Source organism: Lichenostomus cassidix, chromosome 2 (genome assembly GCF_008360975.1).
Source record: "Lichenostomus cassidix isolate B80296 chromosome 2, HeHo_3.0, whole genome shotgun sequence".
In the NCBI taxonomy this organism is placed as follows: domain Eukaryota; kingdom Metazoa; phylum Chordata; class Aves; order Passeriformes; family Meliphagidae; genus Lichenostomus; species Lichenostomus cassidix.
In genome coordinates this window covers 111,110,753-111,133,090 of record NC_139482.1, presented here as the reverse complement: position 1 = coordinate 111,133,090, position 22,338 = coordinate 111,110,753, and the positions used below count along the sequence as shown (strand labels likewise).

General features: G+C 34.4%; 1 protein-coding gene across 3 annotated transcripts in view; it reads right to left on the bottom strand.

Annotated features, from left to right (window-relative positions):
• SNTG1 (syntrophin gamma 1) overlaps positions 1-22,338 on the bottom strand; it is a 324,602-nt gene that overhangs the window by 38,929 nt on the left and 263,335 nt on the right. For all 3 annotated transcript variants that reach the window (XM_085052813.1, XM_085052812.1, XM_085052814.1), the window contains 2 exons: positions 12,520-12,636; positions 8,262-8,333 (listed from right to left, as the gene is read on the bottom strand). In XM_085052813.1, the coding sequence (XP_084908939.1) occupies positions 8,262-8,333; positions 12,520-12,636 (189 nt within the window). The remainder of the gene's footprint in view (positions 1-8,261; positions 8,334-12,519; positions 12,637-22,338) is intronic.

The following is a 22,338-nucleotide window of genomic DNA, read 5'->3' as shown; positions in this document are numbered from 1 at the left end:
CTGACCCCTTTTTTTAGTAGTTTCTCAAATTTAAATAATTGCAGCTAAGGGCTTTTTTCCCATGTTAGTTGTCTACCTGAGGACATTTTTGTATTTTATATTATAGTTTCAACAGCTGAATCAGTTCTGTAAAATAAATTAGAAAAAGGAATGAAATTGGATTGTCCAAGTTAAAAAGAAAGAAACAGAGAAGCATCAGCCCCTGAATCTGTTTTTTGGGCTGCTCTGAGACCTCCATTCTTTGGAATAGCAATGGCTCATTCAGGGACAGGGACACTTTTGCTGCCCTTGGGAAGAAAAGTTAAGATCTACCAAAAAACGTAGTTGTTCTGGGCAAAATTTCACCGTTACCATTTTGAAGATTTCATCCTGAAAGTGCTGCATACCCACAGTGTATAGGAAGAGAACCTTCCCTGTTTTCACAGCTGTTAGGAGTTGTTATACTACTGACCATGGTAAGTGAGAACAAGATACTCTGCTTTTACTTTAAATGACTATGAACTTCTTCAAGGAGAGAAAAATCATCTGACTCAAAACCAGAATTGGACAGAGAAATGATGTGGAGAAAAGTCCTTATAATTCTTTTTTTTGTCACGTTTTTTGTTTGGGTTTTGTTCCCCAACTTTAGATGTATTTGTTTTAAAGGCAGGAAAAGATCTTTTAAAGGTCTTCCTCACAAAGGACACAAACGTTAAAATGAAAATTAAATCTGATTAAATAAAAGTTTGGAAATTACCCATCAAATCGATTATTCATTATATCAAAAGAATTACCTACTTGACTGCACACTCTTTTTTATTTATCTTCCTTTATTTTTTGGACAGAATTCCTTACTTACTCAAATAGCTTGTCAATACATTATGTCAGGGTGAGAGTACATTAGAGCAGCATAGGGAAAAGCATTTTTGTTGAATATCAATCTGTCAGAAAGTTTGTATAAGCAAATGTGCAAAAAATTATATTTTACATGTACTTTATAATAGTGCCCAGAAAAAAAAAATGAAAAGGGACTATAGCAAAAAAAGGTACTATCATAAAGCAACAAGATAAAAATTTGTTATGAAAATTAATATTTCTGCTTTCACTGCTGGCTCTGGCTGTTGAGGGTAATCAACATGTAGATCTCCTCTGTGAAAAGAATGCACCAAATGAAGTTTTCTGAAGTTGCCCCAAGACAGGAACAATTTATTTCATATGAGGAATGGGACACAGTTCCGGTGAAAAAATACAGAATTATCACTGCTGATAATGCCCATAGTCACAAATTCTTTGTGCAATAAAACTGCAACATCTCAAGCTAAATTTAATTATTGCAATTTCCAGATATAAAGATAGGAAAAACTAAAATAATAAAGTCCATGATCATAAAATAAGAGAAAATTAATAAATTAGAGAAAAATGCTGCACCAAGAAATCTACTAAAACTGATGCATCTGAATTTATTAGTGAGTAAAATATTGAACTACTGAATCACTCCAGTCTTTAGAAATGCCCTGAATTAGACTAAGACAATGAAAGGAAAAATCTCAAGTTTCAGATAAATCTCAAGCATCTTGGATTTAAGACGCACACTTGTCTTTCCCAAGTATCCTTACACAGTATTTATATTTCATACCATATTTCTGCTCCTTTTCAACATTCCTTTTACCTTATGTTAAAAGTTAATTTGGCTTTGCGTTTCAAGGATGTTGCAACAGCACTGTCAGTCTCATAACTAGACAGGCAGCAAAAAGCAATTTCTGAAACAGAGAGGTTGCAGAAGTAATTTAAACATTTATTTTCTGTATCTGTTATTCTTACTCTTTTCCTCTGTGTATTTATCTTGTTATTTCTTCAAGGAAGAAGGATCAGACTCTGAGATTGGCAGTCCTAGCCCAATGCAACTGATTTATTTTTCACCCAGAAGGGGACAGTTTATATTAATATTGCATAAAAAATGTCAGAACAAGGTGGGGGGATGGGAGTTAACAAAAAATGAGAAACCTCTCCAAAGTTAAACATCAAAAGCCTTATTTCATAAGTTTATATTTCAAATATTGTTTGTCCTTCCTTTCTGAACCAAACAAAAAATTAGCAAGCCTTCACAGAATAGTAGTTATCATGCACATAATATCACTGCCTCTTTGCTTTCAAAAAAGCACTGTAGAGTGCACCTGGCACTGTAGAGTTACAGCAACATCAACACCTTTAACATACAGGGCCCATTAAATTTATCCAGATTAACACAGATTAGGGCTTGTGAAACTAAGTCCATGTTGAGGAGAAATTAACTGAAATCGCATGCAGAATCACAGAAAACATGTATGATCTGGCAAGAGGTGCAGCCATCTATCGCCCATCTCCATGCATGGTAGGAGCAGCTAAACACCAGCTTGCACTTAAAAGGATCCAGTAGAGAAAATTCAGTGGCCTTGTCAGGAGCTCTATTTCAGTATAGAAGCTTTTCTTTATGGCCTAACTGAAGCCAGCTTAATGATGGTCTTGATGCCAGAGGACATGGAGAGATTTATGACTATTACCATTTTTCTTATCTTAGAAGAAAACTGTAATTCTATTTAGAGGGGAAACAGATTCTCTTTTCTGTGGAAACAGTAGATACTCTTAAATGTAGGACAGAAGGCAAGCCAAAGACTGCAAATTACTTCAATTCTTTACTACCAAAAGATTCAACAGTTTAGCATTTTTCCCAAGAACTGGCACCTGGCTAAATCCCAGCTGAAAATCTAATAATTCTTGAATGCAGCATTAACCTATTCATAAAAGGGATTCATTACTTCTGCCCCTTGAGCAGTTTTGAGTATGTGTGAAGTATGTTAGTGGAATCACATCAGGATGCAAGTCTCACCATTGAGCAAACCATATGAATGATAGACTTCAAAATATGTTCTGTACCTGCACTTTATATGTTTATGTGTCTATTGGCACTATTTCTACAATTTATCTGAATACATTAACATTCCCAGTAGTTTCCCATCCTTTTTATATCATCCTTTTCCCATACTTGTCTTACTGGAAATGGACAGCATAATTACAGGCAATTTAAGAGGGAAAAATTAACATAACTACGTTTGAGGGTTTTACACATACTAACACCTAAATAAGGAAGGAATCACAAGTCTTCTGAGACACCAAGTTGGTCCTGATTAATATAGCAAGGAAATTATAGCTGCACTGATGTGAATGATACTAACTATAAACACCAATGATTCACTACCCTGACATGTTGCCAGAATAGACTGCCTTCCACAGTTATCCTCACATTTCACTTCAGAGCTGATCTGACACTTGAACATGTTTCCTGTTTTATGCTGAATAAAGCATGCTCTAACTGTGAATCTCCAAATACTTTTGCATGACACTGAAGATAGGAGGTAGGTGACAGAACTATAGAAAGCATTTCCTCACAATTAAAAGGAGATGCTTGGATGAGCTGAAGAACATAAGTAATTCAGGCAAACAGGATAGAGAAGTGCAATCTTTTTTGTTATTCTTCATAATTCAGCAGAAAAATGCAACAAACATTTTTCTACCCCCTGTATGGAAAAATTGTTTAAATGTTTAACCTATTTCTAGATTAATGTAAAGTACTTAATCTTGTTACATTATACACATTTACACATGCACACACTCTCAAAACACACATTAAAGGTGTGTATCAAAAATATAAGAGGGACCAAAAAGACATATACAGTTAAATCAGCTTTGACATACTGAACAGGATAAGGCCACCTGCCCTTCTGAAGTTAATGACAGAAGTACCTGCTTTTCTGGTATATTGAATATTTTCTCAATTGGAACAATAAAATTGGTTGGCTGTTAATGGGACTTTACTCCTCAAAGTAGAGGATAAAGTGAAACAAGCTTCTTGCAGAATAAATTAGAAATATTTATCGACAGCAAATTCCACCAGAAGTTCTGTTGAAAATGACTCATAGATACATCTTAATGTCAAAAGTGGTATCATTAGATTATCTTGCCTCACAAATTGCTTAACATGGATCACAGCTTTTCATCCACAAGCCAGTGTCACTGTCCCATTAGTATCGGTCTGAATAAACTTGTAGTAAAAAAAGAGTGGTCTAAACGCTATCAATTTCTCTTACTGGTGCCTTTCACTGACTAATCTTCACAACTTTTACTGTTTCTAACTTTTTTTCCCATTTTAACTTGCCTGACTTTGATTTCTACTAATTTACTTTTTACCTGTTTATTTTCAGGGTTAAAGAGTTCTTCAATGCCTTGTTTTCACTCTGCTAAGGTACTTCCACCTCTTAATCAAGAGATCTATTGAATTTTTAATAAATTACTTCATATGCTTATCAATTTATGCATTTACCCCCCTAGGTCTTAAGTTATTTGCATCTCCATAAATGTTCCTTTTACATTAAACATAGCCCACTGCTGTTTGCCATTATTTCACAATGAATAATTTAAACCAATTTAATTAAAATGTGATTTTTGTATTCAGCCTGCTTTACCTAGGTTTCATGTCAAAAATTATTATTTCATCCCCAAAATCTTGACAATGAAGAGCTTTATATTTATGACATTTGTATTTTTATCTGGTATTTTGTAAACTTTATACAGAACCTTGTTTTATAATACCCTACTGTTTTGGTAGTGTATGAAAGTGATTGTGAGAATTTGATGTTTTTTTCTTTTACATTTTTTTACTACATGAAATTGTAAAAACTGAATTAGGGAATCAATACTCTTTTAATGAATTTCTGCCAATAAAACTGTTTTTCACACAGTCAAAAGATAGCTTTTTAAAATGTACTTTTAAGCTTCAAATTTTAAGGATCTTCCTGGTTATTTAGAAGGTCCCTATCGAATTAAGAATGTGACTTATTGCCTTGCTTACTCTTTTTTTCCTTGTAGTCTGATGGGGAAAATAAAAGAAAAAGATATACTGCTACAACAAAATAGTGATTTATTTGATGAGTATTATAAATATGAATACACTAGCTATAAATCACATAATAATCTCTGACATCTCTGATTAAGGTGCAGAACATCCTGCCCTTTGCTGGAGACTGAGGGAGCTGTAAAAATTGAAACTGGCATCAGAGCTTTTTATATTGTTTGTGAGAGGAGTCAGAGTCTTTGGAATGATAGCAGAGGAAAAAGAACACTGAACACATGCAGGCAACTATGAAGAATACATTGATCATGGTGGCAGCCAAGTTTTGGGTTTTATTTAACATCTTTGTATACTCTTCCTGCAGATTAAATCTGTGAAGTCCTTTGCTGTATGTATACATTAATATTTATTTAGTGTTTTAATATTTTTACTGTTACCAGAAGTGGAATTATTCTCTCATACTGAAATACTAAAATATTAATGTGTATTCAGTAGGATGTGGCAGCTCACACTCCCTACTGTAGTGCTTCTGTCATGAAGCGAAACAAAGAAATTTCTCAAATGGAGGGAAATTACAATTCTGTTTAAGAAGACAAACTTATGGTAGTAAGTCTCTCTAATCAAGACTGTTCTTGTGAACTTCATCAGAATTTTAGCCACAATTAAGGAGTTGAAAATGGAGAAAAAATACTTACAGTAAGTAAAGTCCTGTCCTTGTGGCACAAGGGACAGTTATTGAAACTGCCAGTGTACATAAGGAGAAAATACCAGCTACCTTGGGTGACAGTAGCATCCTAATGAATGTTAAGTCTAAATATGGACAACTTTTTTGAAACATCTCATTCAATTGTAAGCAAGCCATATAATGAAGATACACTTTGCTTAGTAAATGATGTAATAACATCTAACTCTAAAGCACTACTCATTTCTGAGCTAATTCATACACAGGTCAGCACAGCCCACTTGCAAGTCCTGCTACTTAAAGTGAATATTAGCCAGAAAAGCTGTGTCATTCTCCAAGACAAACAGATTTATAACAAAAGTAGCATGTGATGTAATATAGAAGGGAAGAAGTTTGAAGGTGATCACAAAACACCAGAGTAACTTTTTTTTACGTGGCCTTTGGTTCAGTGATATCCATGAGTCTTGTTCAAATGTGTTTAAAAAACACTCATTGCTTAAATGGAGACTTTTACGATGCTGGCATAAAAGCTGAACAAAACCTTGAGCTTCTACAGATGTTCAATGTAGTAGTGTAATGGGAAGCTGTTTTTCTTGGTTATATTTGCTTTTATATTTATTGAAACCATAGTTAAGTCCTATAGCACCTGCTGTGGAAAACTAGAATATGGTGAAGATTAATGTTCCTATGTCAGAAGCTGCAATTTCACTGCAATGATTTTTCCACTTCCAGTTTTTAGTATTTACAGGTTTTCATCAGCTAAAGGACCTGTTTGAAACATTTCAGCATTTTATAAGCCTGACCACATTTACAGACAATAAATGAAAAACTGAATATTAACAAAGAGATGAGGAAACACATAAATTATATTCTTTTATTACTTGCACTGGAATTGCCTCTCTGTTAATACAGACTGAGGCTGGAAGATCTACACCTCTTCCCAGACAGTTTGGAGGGCTGTATGATAAGAAAAACCCTAGCATCTTTGTACTCTTTTCTGTGCTTCCACACAACACTGCCAAGAAGGCACTGGTTTAGGTTTTACTGCTTTGTGGACTGGCTTTAATAACTTCTGCTACATGGCTGAGAGATGAAAAAATAATCAATTTATTGGTATACAAGAATAGGAGACAGAGAACAAGGGGGATAAAAGAAAAATGGCTAAAAGTCCAAGTGAATTAAGAAGAGCATCAACAAAGGCAAATGGCTAGAAGAAATGAAAATAAGAAGGACCTTTAAATTACAGAAAACTGTATGACGCCCATTCCGTAAATTTCTGTTAAAACAGTATAATAAAATCTTAGGATAAGTCATAAGGAGGAGTCATCCTGGATCCAGCACTCTTAGTTCTCTGACAAAGAAGAGCTACTTTGATGTTTACTGCACTAAACCCAAGGCCCGAAGCAATCATAGGTTACTGAAAGGGTGGGAAAAAAATGGGATTTTTCAACTCTCTCCAAGCCTGACTGTGCCCTAAGAGTGTTGTTCACATGTAGCCTCAATGCAATGTCTTCACAGGGTGAAAAACTTGTCTTGTTGCTTCTCTCCCTACATGACCCCTCCTAAGGAGGCAATATTTGCACACACTTGGTAGTTGAAGGACACACCACAGTGAAGTTGAAGGGACATTCTGCATCTGGGATGTTCTACCCCTTGATGAAGACTCCAGACCTCACAGCCAATACAGCAGTAAAAGAAAACTTCACTTTTCAGATTGCTAGCAAAAAGGATTTTTTCAGACTATAAACTTGATTTCTTTTTCTTTTTATAAGTCTCAGATGTAAAAAGTTTCTGAATTTTATTGAGCCATTCTATCTGTAATCTGCCTCCCGAAGGAAAATGAAGTGTATCTATGTGACCTACAAAACCTAGGAAATGTACCATTTATGTCAGTGAAAGGTCTTCCCAATGGGAAACACTTTAAAAAAATATGGTCTTTTCATACTTCTTGTCAATACTAGTCTGCCTCTGCCTAGATAAAACTTCAGGAATGTCCAAATTACCTTTTATGTAATTTTGACCCCAAAAAACCCGCAACCAACACAAACTGAAAAACATTTGATATGAATAGAAAGGCAATTTGATTTCACCTCTTTTCTTTCTCATTTGAGAAATTTTGAGCATCTGTTTTTCACTGTTTTTAAAACAGAGAGAAGACCAATTAAAATAATTCTGATTGAATTCAGAATTATAAATTAAAAACAATGTACAATAATGGCCTTATTCAATTTGTTACTCATAATTTTAACTTTCTAAACATATTTCATTATCTCTTCCCATTTATTAAACTTCAGGCAAACTGAAGAAACTGGAAAAAGTAAGGCAAAAGTTTTAAGAATGGCATTGCATATTTTAAAGACTCTGCTCTCAGTTCTAGTGAAATCTTACAGTGCAGCTGCTATTAGTTGCATTAACATATTTAAAAACAACCAAACTGATCACTGTTTCTTTCGGTCCTCAGTTAGAAAAATAAATATTACACTGGTTCAATGTGACATTAAAGTGAAGTTTTAAATCCCATACAACATAATGGAGAAAAAAGGTAGTTTTCTAGTCAAAATCAGTTTATTTCCAATTTTGCCATTCCTTCTAATTTCATTTTGTATCTCCTGACACCAGGACTTCTGATGTTTGACTTTAAAGGGAAAAAAAGTGTTATGCTCCTGTATGTCAAAGTGGCAATTTATTTTATACTTTCACATCATAGCATCATACCTTGAGAATTTTGCACATTATCTCATAAACTGAAAATGTTTTCTCAGCTCTTGTCCAATCCCAGGTTGTGACCTTTGAAAAACAAACAAAACACAAAATAAACAGAAAAAGAAATTAAGTTATTTTTGTTTATTTCAAGAATTAAGTTCATTATTAAAAATAAAAAACTAAAGTATTTACATTGAGTAAAACATATTCAGAAAGACCAAGCACCACCTCAAAGCAACAACTAGCAGGGAACAGACTGTTCCATCCAGGCAATGCTTACCAGACATCCTCCCTGTCCTTACAATGCAGCTCCTTTGCATGCAGCCTGCTCTATGCAAAATGCTGCTGCTTCCCCTGGGAACTGGCAGGGGTTGCAGTGAGATCCTGAGAGGATACAGCCCTTGAATTAACCTCACAGAGCCGGAGCCCTGACTTTTAGAAAGGATGTTTCTCACCACTTTCCTCCTTGTAACTGCAGGCCACTATTTGCTCCCAGTCACCTACAGCGTTGGCAAATCCATAAAACTAGACACCAACCTTGCAATGTCCCAGGCACTTACCCCACATGCCTGGAAACCCAAGGGGAAGAAAACAAGCCATGAAACAAAAGAGGCAGATTGACATTTTCTTTTTTTTCTTACCAAGATTAATCTACTGCTAAATTCTAGCAAACTAAGATTTGAAGAATAGTCTTTTTTTTCCTCTTTGTTTTTGGGATTTCACAATTGTTTTTAACTGTATTCATGTTATACAACTGTTTTGCACAAAAAAGTGCATAGATAAAAGAACTAAATTAAATCATGAAAGGGCAGGTGTTAAGACTTAAATAAGACAGAAAGAGATAGATGAATATATTCAGTGAGGGAAGAGTTAAGGTAATCTCACAACAGTGTATATTTTCCTAGGAAACTGCAAGAAGAAAATAGGAGAATATTCACAGTCTCAAAATACAAAAGAAAACACAAAATAGAGGTTATAAATGAAAGAAATTATCATCTTAATAGTAAGACACTTTGGACAGTGGCCCATATCCAGAGGAAGATAGCTGTATCATTAAATTTGTTAGGCACAAAGAAGTTGATGAAAACGTAAGTTACTGGCTCTACAAAATTCAAGATAAAGCTCTTTGAAAAATGTATAATAAAAGAGTGTCCACAGGTAAAGCAAGAAAATATTATATGAGACCAATTTATCTCTTATCTAAAGAGAAAATAACCATTAATAGATCTAAATTATTTTGCTGTTGTATGAGAAAATTCTATCCCTAACTAATTTTTAGTCATAAACATTACTGTAATGGAAAGTCCTTTAAGGAAGTCACAGGCAGGAATGAAAAGTTCAAAAATACAGTGTTTTACTTCCTCTTCTAATAGAATTTTTCTTTATTTGCCGTCATCCTCAAATGCAGTCTTCACTATCTTATTGAACTGTGGGTATTAAATCACAAAGCTACTCTTCCTCCTATAGAAAAAAAGATAAAACTTCTCACCATGAACAGAAAAATGGGGAAAGGAGTCTTGCTACTGCCCCACTGAGCCCAAAACACCAGTCACTCCAACTGAACCCATATTGCCCCATGAGGAAAAGCAGTTCCATTGCTGCTGAAGCACAAAGTCATTTGGAGCTATTTTAAAATTTTACTGTAGGCTTCATACTTTGGAGGAAAGTATAAGAGCTCCCCCTTCTCCCCTAGTTTTCTGCTTTTGTTTGTACCTGTAAAGGGACTTCCTTTCAGGTCAAACCAAAACTCTTTCTGTAGAGATACGTGCAAAGCAAAAGCAACCATAGAGTTAAGACACCCATAGAAACTGCTGCACCTGCTCACTTTTCATATTTTAATTACAAAAAAGAAAGGGTGTAATGGCTCTTTCTCAGTAAATTTCCAATTATAAACTGGAAGAAATTGAACCCCACCAGACCTGACACAAATCATAATTCTAAAGGAGGAAATGTACCAGGAAATAAGAGAAAAAATAATAGTAAAGAAGCAATTTTGTTTAAAGCTTTCAAAATGCAAATAAGAAACATTAGGACTGCTCCTTTATGTGGGCATGGGAAGTAGTATTACTATTGATCAAGAAGATAAAAAAAGAGATGGGGGAGGCTGTTGATAGACAGTGTTTAAACACATGCTCCCCTAATGTGTTAGACTTTGGCAGAGAACAGGGGAAATACTTTCACTTGATTTTCTGGTTAAAAAAGTTTGTGGGACATCTCTTTTCAGAAAACAACTTTGTCCAAGTAGCTTACACTGCACATATAATTAAAACAGTTTTTATTTTAACTACACTTTATGCATCTCTTAAAAAGAAGCTCTGAAAGAGTGTCACTGAAACTTTGTTCATAATATTTTGTAATCCCTGGAAGAAACAAACCTGCAGAATAGCAAACATAGCTGTATGTGTAAAAGTTTGCATAAAGAAAATAGGATTTTAGAAGTGTGCAATTACTATATACATTACATGTTGGAGTTGGAGCTGGATGATCTTTAAGGTCTCTTTTAACCCAAAAATTCTACAATTCTGTATCTTTAAGGCAGCTCTTTAGGAACTCTTCCTCTATCCTAAAAAAAGCATGCTTATCATTTTGCATCCCTCCTACTCCATGAAGAGAAAATATTTTTCTCTGCATTTGAACAGGTTTTCTATTTTAGACTAGGAACCAGAATCTGGCAATACAAAATCATGTTGTGCTTGCAGCTGAACTGAAACAAGACCTGTAAAAACTCAAGGATGGATTTCTTATCTTATACAATAGCAGCTTGCCAAAATTTTCCTTACTTACATCACCAAGGTTCAGATCCTTCATATGAACATGTTCCTTCCACACCCAATAATCAACCCCCATCAGACATTTGCCTCCTACAAGTATATTATTCCTAGAAATGTATGATTCTTCAGTAAAGAATCTTGTGGTCTCTTCCATAGTTCTTACAAATGAATAATCTTCCTCCTTTGTATGGAACAGAATCTCTCATCATTGATTCTGCTTCTATCTAGTACCTAGAATGGAGTTGGTTTTACTTGACAGGCAGCAAATGCTCAAGTAGGTCTGGCAAAGACAGGAAAGCTGGTTTTGAATTAAGGTGCTTGTTAGCATAATCTGACATTTTAATCTGATCCTAAAAAAATATCCTGCAAAAAAAGCCCAACTCCCATTAATAGACATGAGATAGCCAGGCTCCCACACCAGCAAACTAGTGTGCAAACATTGAACACATGAAGCTTTCAGTTCATTACTTCCATTCCTCACGTCTTTCACATGTTTTTAAACCTTTTGCTAAACTAACACCCATAGTTACTGATGAACAATGAAAAGATTTTCAAGATGGCTTTGAACGACTCCAAGAGGTGGTAGAAGTCCCATCTCTGAAAATATTCAAGACCAGGTCAGACGGGCTCTGAGCAACCTGTTCCAGTTGAAGGTGTCACTGCTTACTCTAGAGGGGTTGGACTTGATGACCTTTAAAGCTTCCTTTCAACTCAAACTATTCTATGGTTCTGTTTCAGGCAGGAAGGAGCTATAGCCCGGATCTGACGAACACAGGGCTTAGCAGCAGTCAGAAAGGTCACCCAACAAACAGGAAAAATTAATCCACATGACTCTCCCTGCTGCAGGCATGGGACTGCTACTGTCTCCTTAGCAACTGGCTTAAAAGTTAGTTAGAGGATCCTTACTGTAGCTTAGATGTACCATAAGACTGAGAAAGTAAATTGCTGAGTATAAGATGAGAGGTAAAATTTTGCACAGTGTTCCCAGTGAGATTCCAATTAATATATTTAACTTAATTTCATTTGATTCCCTACCTTCCTTTTGGTGCTCTCAAGCAGCAAAAACTTACACTCAGGATGAAATCTAAATACAGACATATTGCCAACTCCACAGCATGTAAAAATCTTTGATATTTCCTCATATCTCAGCAGTTTCACTAGAATGATTGTTCAGTTTAAATCTAACCATCTTGCTTCGGGCCTGTTCTGTCTGCCAAAGGAAAATTAAAGCTCCCTTTTAACATGAGGAGATTTCTCTTTTATTTTTCTAAGTGTTCAGTTAAGTGGGGGAAAAGAAATTCTTGTTAGATGCCCAATCATCTGATCAACAGCTGTTTTCTATCACTTCTATACCATATATCCTGGAACTTTTCAATGCTGCTTGGTGCAATCCTGTTAACCCAATGAGTGATGTCTCATTGTGAAAGTCTTGTACACATCACACGACATTATTTTATCTAATAACATTTATCCCCACTAAGCATGAGAAATATACTTACTGGAGGTGCTATAAATTTATACAGGGAAGATCCCCTCAGTGCGAGAAACTTTGGTGTGTACATTCGGTCCTGAAGGGAGTCTTGTTCCCGTTCTTCCGTCCAGCCCATGTAGACTATCTGACAAAAAAATCAACAGTGTTGACAATTTCTCAGACATTTTCTTGTGTTGCAAATATTTCATGTGCATAAGCTGATGACTGTCAAATTTAACATAGCTGCAAACCTGGAACCCCTGACACAATATGGGACATTGGCAGTTTTTATAAAGGATGCCTGTTAGGACAATCTGAAAACGTGAGAACAATTGCTTCTTTTACTAGCAACAACAAAAACCCTTAACCACATACTCTAGGGATGTTAAAGGCGTATTCCACATATTTGCTGACAGATCATGTCAGTGAAATCTAATGCAAGTGAAGTGCAAGGAACGACTAGTCAGGAATACTAAGTCAAGCAAGTGCTATTACACAGCAATATAGATACAGCCTCCACATGCAAGTACACAGTTATGCATTAAAAAATATGACCTTATAAATTTTATTTCCAATTAATTTAAATGTTATTTTTTCTTTTACCCTCTGAAAAATATCTGTGTAGGAGTTTCAAACCTTTTTGCTTAGAAACAGCAGATTAGCAGAGTGTTTTCAGTCACTATTTTGAACAGACTTCATTTACAGCTAATAAGTAACCACAAAGCTGTAGACCCTTACCACTACCTGCAGATCTTCTGACACAGATGTTTGAACTAGAACTTATTCCAGCTCACTTTAGGATGTAATTTCCTACCTATCCTACTAAGTTTGAGTTATATAATATATAATCCTTAAAGAGTAGAAAAGCCTGAGTCACCACTATGCCAACTTCTGGAGAACCACTGAGCAGGGAGTAGACACATCATGGAAAGTTTGATTTATAACCATGCCATTAGAAATAAAATACAGTTTCCAGTGTGCTCTGGTACACTACTGCTGTTGAAAATAGTTCAACTCATATTTCATACAGTGATGCTAATGGGATAAATCTATTTTTAAGTATCTCTGCGAAACTGATTTCTACACCAACAAAGTATGGGACATTCTCTGTCTTAAATGTCAGCAAAAATCATGTGAGGAAAACAGTTTAGGTAAAAGAACAACAACTATATAAAGAGCCAACAAGTTAGAAAGCGTACCAAGGTATGAAAGTCCCTAAAATGAATGTTTTTACTGCATGTTTAATCCTTTCAGATGTTGTATGTGTATGTGTACAATAAATGGTGGGTCTATTGGGTTTTTTTTCTTCTTTTGTGTTGGATTTTTTTAATGTAACACACTGGAAATTATTGGCTTTTTCAAAATCCCCTTGTATGAAATCAACACTACTACTCTGTCACAATTTATTGGATATTTTATGGTCTATAACCAGAGACAGGGAGAAGGTCCATTTCTTTCACACTACAGTGACACTTCAATACTTAATTCCTTTGTCAATAGCAAACACTAAAACTTCAGGTTCAATGAAGAACATGTGTTGAAGTATCTGCTCGTTTCATGATCAAATAAGTTTATAAAAGTCAGAAAGAAGACAGATCTTTACCACAATATTCTAGCACCAAAAAGAGTGCTAAACACAGTATTGTTATACAATAACTAAAAAGCCATGTTCTCTGAAATCTCATTCATTCCTGAATGAAGAACTACTCAGAAGGGAAAAAAGAAAATCCAACAAAACAAACAGCTGACAGGTACAGTAAGAGAAGTTTTTAATTATTTCAATTCAATGTTTATTCAAATTTCTCTCACTTCTGCTGGTTCATATGTTATCCATAAATAAGATCTCCATCCCTCTGACATGATTGGAATCTCTAGACCTAGTGACTGAGGCAGGTTACACAGAAGAGTTAAATTAGAATAAAAAGTTGTACAGCTGTGTGCAGAACTTTGGCACATTTTTCGGTCTGCAACTGAAAGAGAAGGCATGATGTCTAATTTCTAGGAATTTAGAGACATCCATGCTTCAAAATTAATTAAATTGAATTCACTTGGTTTCATCTTGATTTGTATCATTAAAATTGGACACAGTAAGATATCATCTTGACTGATGATATTTAATATCACTGTAACACTGTATGTAATCCCTTCTTAGGGTTTTTCTCTTTCATATTTCTCCGTCTACTATTCCTCACAATAACAGGATACAGTCACTCATGCTGTGCAGATGTATTGATAGTTTCACATGCAATTGACTCAAAACCAAAGTAGCCATGAAATTTAAGGGAATTGCACCTTTAGATATTTCTCCCTTGCCTCTGTAGATCATGAGGAAAAATTAGATTGATTTTCCAGACAACCTGCTCCACCCAAACTTTTAGTACAAAAAAGCATTTCTCATTCAGACTCAATCCCTACTATTCAACATAGAGAGGAACTGTTAAACAAAGGCTGTATGATTATAATTAGGAACACTTTTGAAGTTGTTTGAGTGCATGAGCATATCCACGTGTGGATTAAAATAGCATAGCCTATATTCTCAAAAACAAGGCAAAACTGAACAAACACTTGCTAATTACTTTAATAGATAACTCTGAGAACTATCATAACTTTTAGGTTCCTAAAGTGGTCTGCTTATCTCAACATACTAAACATGTGAAATTAAACAAAATATTGCAATTTTTTATACAATGAAGGTGAGAAACTGTTGACAATTTTCACTTCTGAGGTAAAATAGATGACATTTTTGAAACATTTATGTTACTGGGAAACATTCTGACTTCTAAAAAAAATTGACTTTTAAAAACTTAAAGAAAATTATTTTTTGGAAAGGAATTATAACTGTAAAAATTAATAGCTCATGCTTACATACAAACTGAAATAGTAGATGAATATGGTACCTGACTTGAGAGTTTAGGACTATATCTCAGTTTGGCTGCATATGTGGACTTGGCACGTATGGCATTTCCTGAGATTATGAAATTCCATTTTGGAAAATAAATGCTTAAAAGCACAGACACATGATTAATGGAAATAAATGTTAATCACAAACACACAGTGCATAGCATGATCCTTTATAAATTTAAAAATCTCTTAGTTTATTAATCTTATCAAGTTTTTTTGAGTCCCTACAACACTGGTGATCGTTATCAACAAAGGTGGCAGGAGTTGTGAAAATGCATTTTATTTATGGTTCACATTCCACCTAAAAGATAATTTTTGCAATCCTGATTTCTAACTTACCTCATGCAGCTCATTCTTCAAAATCAGATGGTGACACAAATTAGTTAACTTAGTGGCTGCTGGTTCAGTAACAAAGATTCAATAAGTCATTAAGGTTTATGAGTTATATCATGGACAGTTTAAAAAAAACTGTATTGAAATGATAAATGTAAAAGGACAATTTCTTCAATCAAAAATCCATAATCCTGTAACTTAATATGTTCTTAAATCACACGGCCATCCCAACCAAGTAAGATAAATTGCCATATTTTATATCAGTCCAATATATTGCTAAAAATGACTTAAATAGCCTTGATTATCAGAGAAACATTTTCTGAGTTTTTACACAGATTTTATTTTATTTTAGGAAGAATAGTAACATAAAAATACAAGAAAATTTCCCCAAAATGAAATGTAAGATGCATGTGACATTATAAAAGTGAGGCAATTCACAGATCAGAGAAGATGCAGTGACAGCTTTTTATCTCACAAGTCTGATACTCATACTCACATAATGAAAAACTGTCCTGTAAGGCAAAAGGATGAACATGGAGTCAGAAGACAAATAAGTATGTCAGACAACACAGAGGGAAAGTAATGAAGGATGAGAAACTCAGATAATTCTCTCTACCCTGGTTTTAATACAATTTTCTCTGATTTTAAAATTCATTTTCTGTATATTCTAAAAATTCAATATAGTATATTGTTAACAGAAAGACAATAAAAACCACAATGGAAATGTCTGAAAAAATGGGGAAAAAAGGGTGGTCATAATGCAATTGTTGGAAAAATCAATTCTGCTTATAAAAGGTTTAGGATTTTTATGCTAAGACCTTTTTTTCAAAGAGAGCAGAAGAATTAATCACTTAAAATTTTGAATGAATGCTAGAAAAAAATTGCCATAATGTAAATGCAGTCACAATGTCTCCTACCCTATTTTTCAGGTTTGTGAAAAGCCTCATAATCTTTCCATAACTTTGTTTAAAAAATTATTGTGAATTACTTTCTATCTTCTTCACAAAAAAAAAAAGAAAAGAAAAAAAAGAAAAAAATAAGTCCACTAAAACCTTAGAGCTATAGGCAACAAAGATCATCTTCATGTTTGAACCACCTAACTACTAATAATCAGTCTAAGATTGCACATTTATTGTATCTCACAGCTTAATTTCCTTCTGCATAAGAAGTGACATTGTCATCTTGCTACCAGACCAAGGCTGAATAGAGGTTTTCCATTTGGCTTTGTCTTGCTCTATTTTTGAAATGACCACACAAAAATTGAGGGAATATGAGGTCTCAAAGTAAATAGTGTCAGAGAAAGCAGAAAATACTTCTTAATTATGGAAGATGACTTTTCACTTACAATCCAGGTAACTGAAAACTGGTACCAAAGACTGAAAACAGAGTACATTTACTTTCTTAGAGTATATTTGCTTTCTTAGCAAGCAACATCACAATCAGAGTAAAAACACAAGTTTATAGTAATAAAACTTGCCTAGACCTCTGTAGATATCTGTCCAACATTAACAGTGCTGTTTTAAAAATCTACATGACAGTTTATGTTACATCCAACAGCAACCCATGAGAAAACTTAGCACATTCCCAATGAGATCTGTCAGATCTTGCTAGAAATCAGGACTATATTGACTGCTTCAGACCTTCACTCCCTCCATAGATTTGAAAAATGATGGCTACATATAGATAGAGGATAATTTTCCAAACAGGTAAAGAACTATGTGTTGCTTTTCTAGGGTTCTTCTTTTTATAATCTACTAATCCAGATAAAAATTTTGTCTCACCCATTCAGATTTTCATCCAGTGTCATATGTTAATAGTCACAGCTTATTTCAAAGCACTCATTTTACTTATTTAAGGCTGCTAAGTAGCTGTTTATTGAAATAAATTCTTCTAACGACAAAGTCAATTTGAACCTTAATTGGGCAACTGTGTGCCTTTGTCAAAATGTCAACATTAGAAGTTGGGATTTTTTGCATCTCTTAAATTATTCAAGTGAATGCACAATTATGTGTATTTAAAATTCATTAAAATTTGAATTTGTTCATTTTAATAGAGGTGATTAGCATTTAGAAAGCACAGACTTCTTCCAAGAAAGACCTTATGCAGCTGTTATTACAAAGATGGATTTGGATGCAAACTGCAGTATTAGATACCAATCTATATTAATTTTGGGAGTGCGTATGAAATTATGAGTAGGAATCAGTACAAATAAAGCTCACGCTAGTCCTGTCTTCCAGGATATTGACTGGGTAATTAAAAAAAAAATTAAAAATTAACTAGAGTAGCTACAGAGCATGTGGCCAACTCCCTGAAATGCACAAGGGATGTGTGCATTTTACACAGCATTAAGCATTTCCCTGATAAATAGCTATGGTAGCTAGATGATGAAAAAGATGTCTTGTGTTATCTGAAGCAATCCACCTTCCTCACTTGACTGAGCCTTCTTCTTCTTCTTGTAGACTTCTCTTATTTACCCACCACATAACTCATTTTTGGAGCAATTTAGCATATCCCTGAGCAGGTTCATTTGATTGCCAGGTTTAACACTGAGGAGACTCAGTCCTGCTGATATCAGAAGCCTTTTACAGCTGACCTGAGAAGCTTCAGATCATCCCTGACACTCTCAACAGAGCAGCTCTCAGCAAACACTTTGAAAATGAGCAAGTCTCACACATTTCCTGACTAAAAAAAATTACTATAGATCACACTGTCATCATTCCTTCCTCCTTTTACTCTTGTGTAACTGCAACCAGTAGGGTTCTGCTTTCTTTTTCTGGAAAAAAAAAATCTTTGATATATGATCATATTTGAATTCCTACCCGTTCATTTTTCACCTACTCAATTTAGGAACAGGCACAAGAAGGCTGCAAATTTTAATTTAGGATGAAATTTCTGGGGGGTTTTGAGGGTTAAAAATACATAACAGTGCAATGCAGCAAGCTCAGCACTCAGGTGACAAGAAAGTAAACATCATTTATTTTAAAGCCTAGTAGCTTGACTGGGTTTAGGACTTATCTTTTGATTAATGGCTTTTTTTCTTTCCTCTTCTAAATGTACACAGCATATATTTTTCATGCCCTAAAATATAAATGGGTCAAAAAAAAAAAAATCAGATAACGCTGGAGGGCATGACCTCTCCCTTTTGATGAACAACATATCACATTCATCTTTTTCACCTCAGGGTAGACTACTAAAGGATGTTGAATGAAGAAAAAGATCAGAATATTACAAGCCACTAGACAGTGTCTTTCAGACATTTGATGGTGCCACCGAGCAAACAACTGACATGTTTATCTTTCTTAAGTACCAGGGTGTATGAATATCTATGGAAACACTAAATAACATTTTTAACTTCTCCCAGGAGTACTTTTCAATCAGATTTCAATGACTGGTTCCAGGTGGTTTTGTTTTTTATTTTCTTTGTCTGTTTCTGTGAAAATGACTGGTAAGCAGAACTAAGACAGAACCAGTGCAGTTTAGGCTACCTGGTTGTTCTCTCTCTTATGTGAGATCATACTGCTCATGTAGCTGCCTTGCTCACACCCTGAGCTTGCTGAACTCAGTCCAGAGGAGATAACAATACCCACGGAAGAACCCCACATGGCTGAGTATACAAAAAATACAGGTGATGGATAATAGGTTGTTTGAAATGAATTTTAGTAATAAATGCTTTGAATTTGCATAACATCAGAATTAAATTTCTATAGAATTAGATGTTTACACTTCAAAGTGCTCACAAAGCCGGAATAAACCTGCAAATAATCAATGTATACTTAAAATTGTCTTTAAAGTCTCTGGTGCTGCTGTTTGCACAGCAAAATAAACATACCTGAGAGAAATCCCCTTTTTGTATTAATGACTTCACAAGGTCTGACTTAGAAATATTTTTATGCCTTTGTGAGACAAAGCTTGAAAATTAGTAGTTCATATATATATATGTAAGTACACAAAAGCCTCTTTTGACTTGAAATATTATATTTTAATACTGTATGAAACCAACATTAATATTCAAAAAATAATGCTATTCATCACTATTTGTTTTAATTTTCATTCTCAGCAATTTAAATGGCAACTGATAAAAACAGCTATTAATGCCTGCAACATTTCTTTGACTATTTCTACTGAGGAACAATTATTTTCAGTCCTATCTGATTATCAAAACAAAAAGACTTCTGCAAGCTGAAACTGCCCTTAAGATTTTCCCATGGCTCTCAGAGAACACAACTACCGCTTATAAACTCCCAGAATAATAAAAATAAACAAAATCTCCAAAAAATATTTTGAACATTTTTGCCTTTTTCACTGCCTTTCAGCAATACAGTAATTTTTAAGCACTAAATGCATGTAACTGAAAGAAGAAAAAGTCATCAAGAGGTGAAATTTTATTTTCAAAAGTACAATTGGTTGTCTGCATAAATCCACTGTTTTTCAGGTTTCAGAATTCATGTTCATTTAATGACATATTTTAAATAAAGAGTGACTGAAGAAGTAGACATGGGATGTTTTTTTCCCTTCCTTATCAGCAACATGATTTTGCTGCGAGAAAGAAAGTCTAGGAAAGGTCAACTGGTGGTTAGGTACATTTTTTTTTTTGTAATGAAACGATTTATGCAGGTTTAAGGAAAGCTGCTAATTTCTGAGAACTCAGAGCACCAACAGAAGGACTCCACTATTAAAACAAACTATACCATCACCTAAACCCAAGTTTCACGTTAACAAAAATACACATAATGAAGTGGTTATTAGAGTCAATTAAAAACTAACAATATCATAGAATACTTAAATGATTAATGGCTGCTGCAATCAGAAACATGATGGCAAGAGATACATGGTGCTGTTGGGTATGGTGTAGTCAGTATTTACAACGGTTAATGGGGACAGATGTCTCTATAAAACAAAGATAGTTGTTGAATTTTCTTACTTAACTTCCTGGTCATTGTATCTCCAGCAATCAGTGTATAGAAGCAAAGTTCACTGAGAGAAGGGAAATAAAAAAGAAGTTTTTCTAGCGGAGGATTAGGCAGAAAAAACTGAAGGCCACACAGCTCTCCTGCAGAACACAGAAACCTACAGATGAGAAATTCTGCTGCATCTGAACAATGTCTTTGGAGAATCAATGTTACCATTGCCAGTTACTAACAGAGGAAAGAAAAACCAATAGGTGGTATAAAATTTTAATCAAATCAATAAAGAATACTCTCTAAGGTAATTTTATTTTTATTAGCTCTAGCAAATAAACTTTTGGCTAATGATTTCACAGTTTTCAAGATCATTAAGCAATAGGTCTAATTAAGCTTAATTTCTAAACAGAAAATGATAACAATTCTTCTTGATTTATAAAAAATGAAAAATGAAGTAAAACTTCGGTTTATACTTCAATTCAGATCATAAAATGTAATAAAAAAAGTAAATTATAAATTTAACATATATATATAACAGTAGGAATTATTTTTTTAATCAGAAAAATCAGACAACACTTATCCACTTTATTCCTTTAAGTCAAAATGTATTTCAAATATATGTAAAAAAGAAATGAAGCCTACTTTTAAAAAATAACAGTTGAGTAGATAAAACCTGTAGTTAAAAAAACTCGTCCCAAATATCTTCCACTACAGCTGAACAGAAATATTGTCATGGCTCACTGCTTTTCTCTTTCACCTGCCTTCAGAATTTGAATTTTCAATCACAAAAGCCTGAAAAATAGGCTATTTTTATAAAAACAAATAAATACTCTTCAACTGAAATGTAGAGTAGATATTTTGCTAGATCTAGAGAGATTTACTCACTATGTCTGTTTTGTGGCATTATGGCAAAGAAATCATGTAACAAAGCACTACTAATGTCTTTTAGTATTTTTAAAATATTCAATTATTTCTCCTGGCGAGAGATGTTATGAAATCCCCATTCTTAAAGATAGTCAGAATTTGATGGGGTAAAGTCCAGAGCAATCTGATTTATGTAGGCCATTCTCTGAGCAGGACTCTGACCAGATGACCTACAAAAACTCATCCAACATAAAACATTCTGTGAGTCTTCGATCTCAAAGTAGGCATATCTGTCTTGGAACCTGTTTTAAAGTAGTCCTGACTTACTGCTCTTAGCAAAACAGCTTCAGCATTGTTTTTATTACAGTTCCACATTATTCTTTGGTAGCACACATAGTATTAAATACCATATGTGGTAGTTCACATTTCATAACCCATTTGTAGCTGCCCAGGATTTTTTAAACATCCCCATTTTTTATCTACCCGAATTTTCAGAGGGGCAGTGTATCAAGTTTCCCACTGGAGATTTCATCCTTAAAATACACTCTGTGAAGGAATTTTTAGTACAGATTGCTTGCAGGTAAAGTACCCTTGAGATTGAAGACATTGCTCACAAGCAGCAATGAAAGCTGTATCCTATCACCTCTTCTCAAATGTGAACAGGGGGAGAAAGGATTATGATTTGTGAAGGACCCTGATATCCTACAGAGATTGAAGAAGAAGGGGAAGAGGAGGTGAGTAGTCAGATGAGACAAGAACAAAGTGGCTAGTAATGGACTAAAGTAATGTCATATAAATTGCATTATTACACATTCTTAAAGTAAAAAAAAATCATCTTGGATTACTAA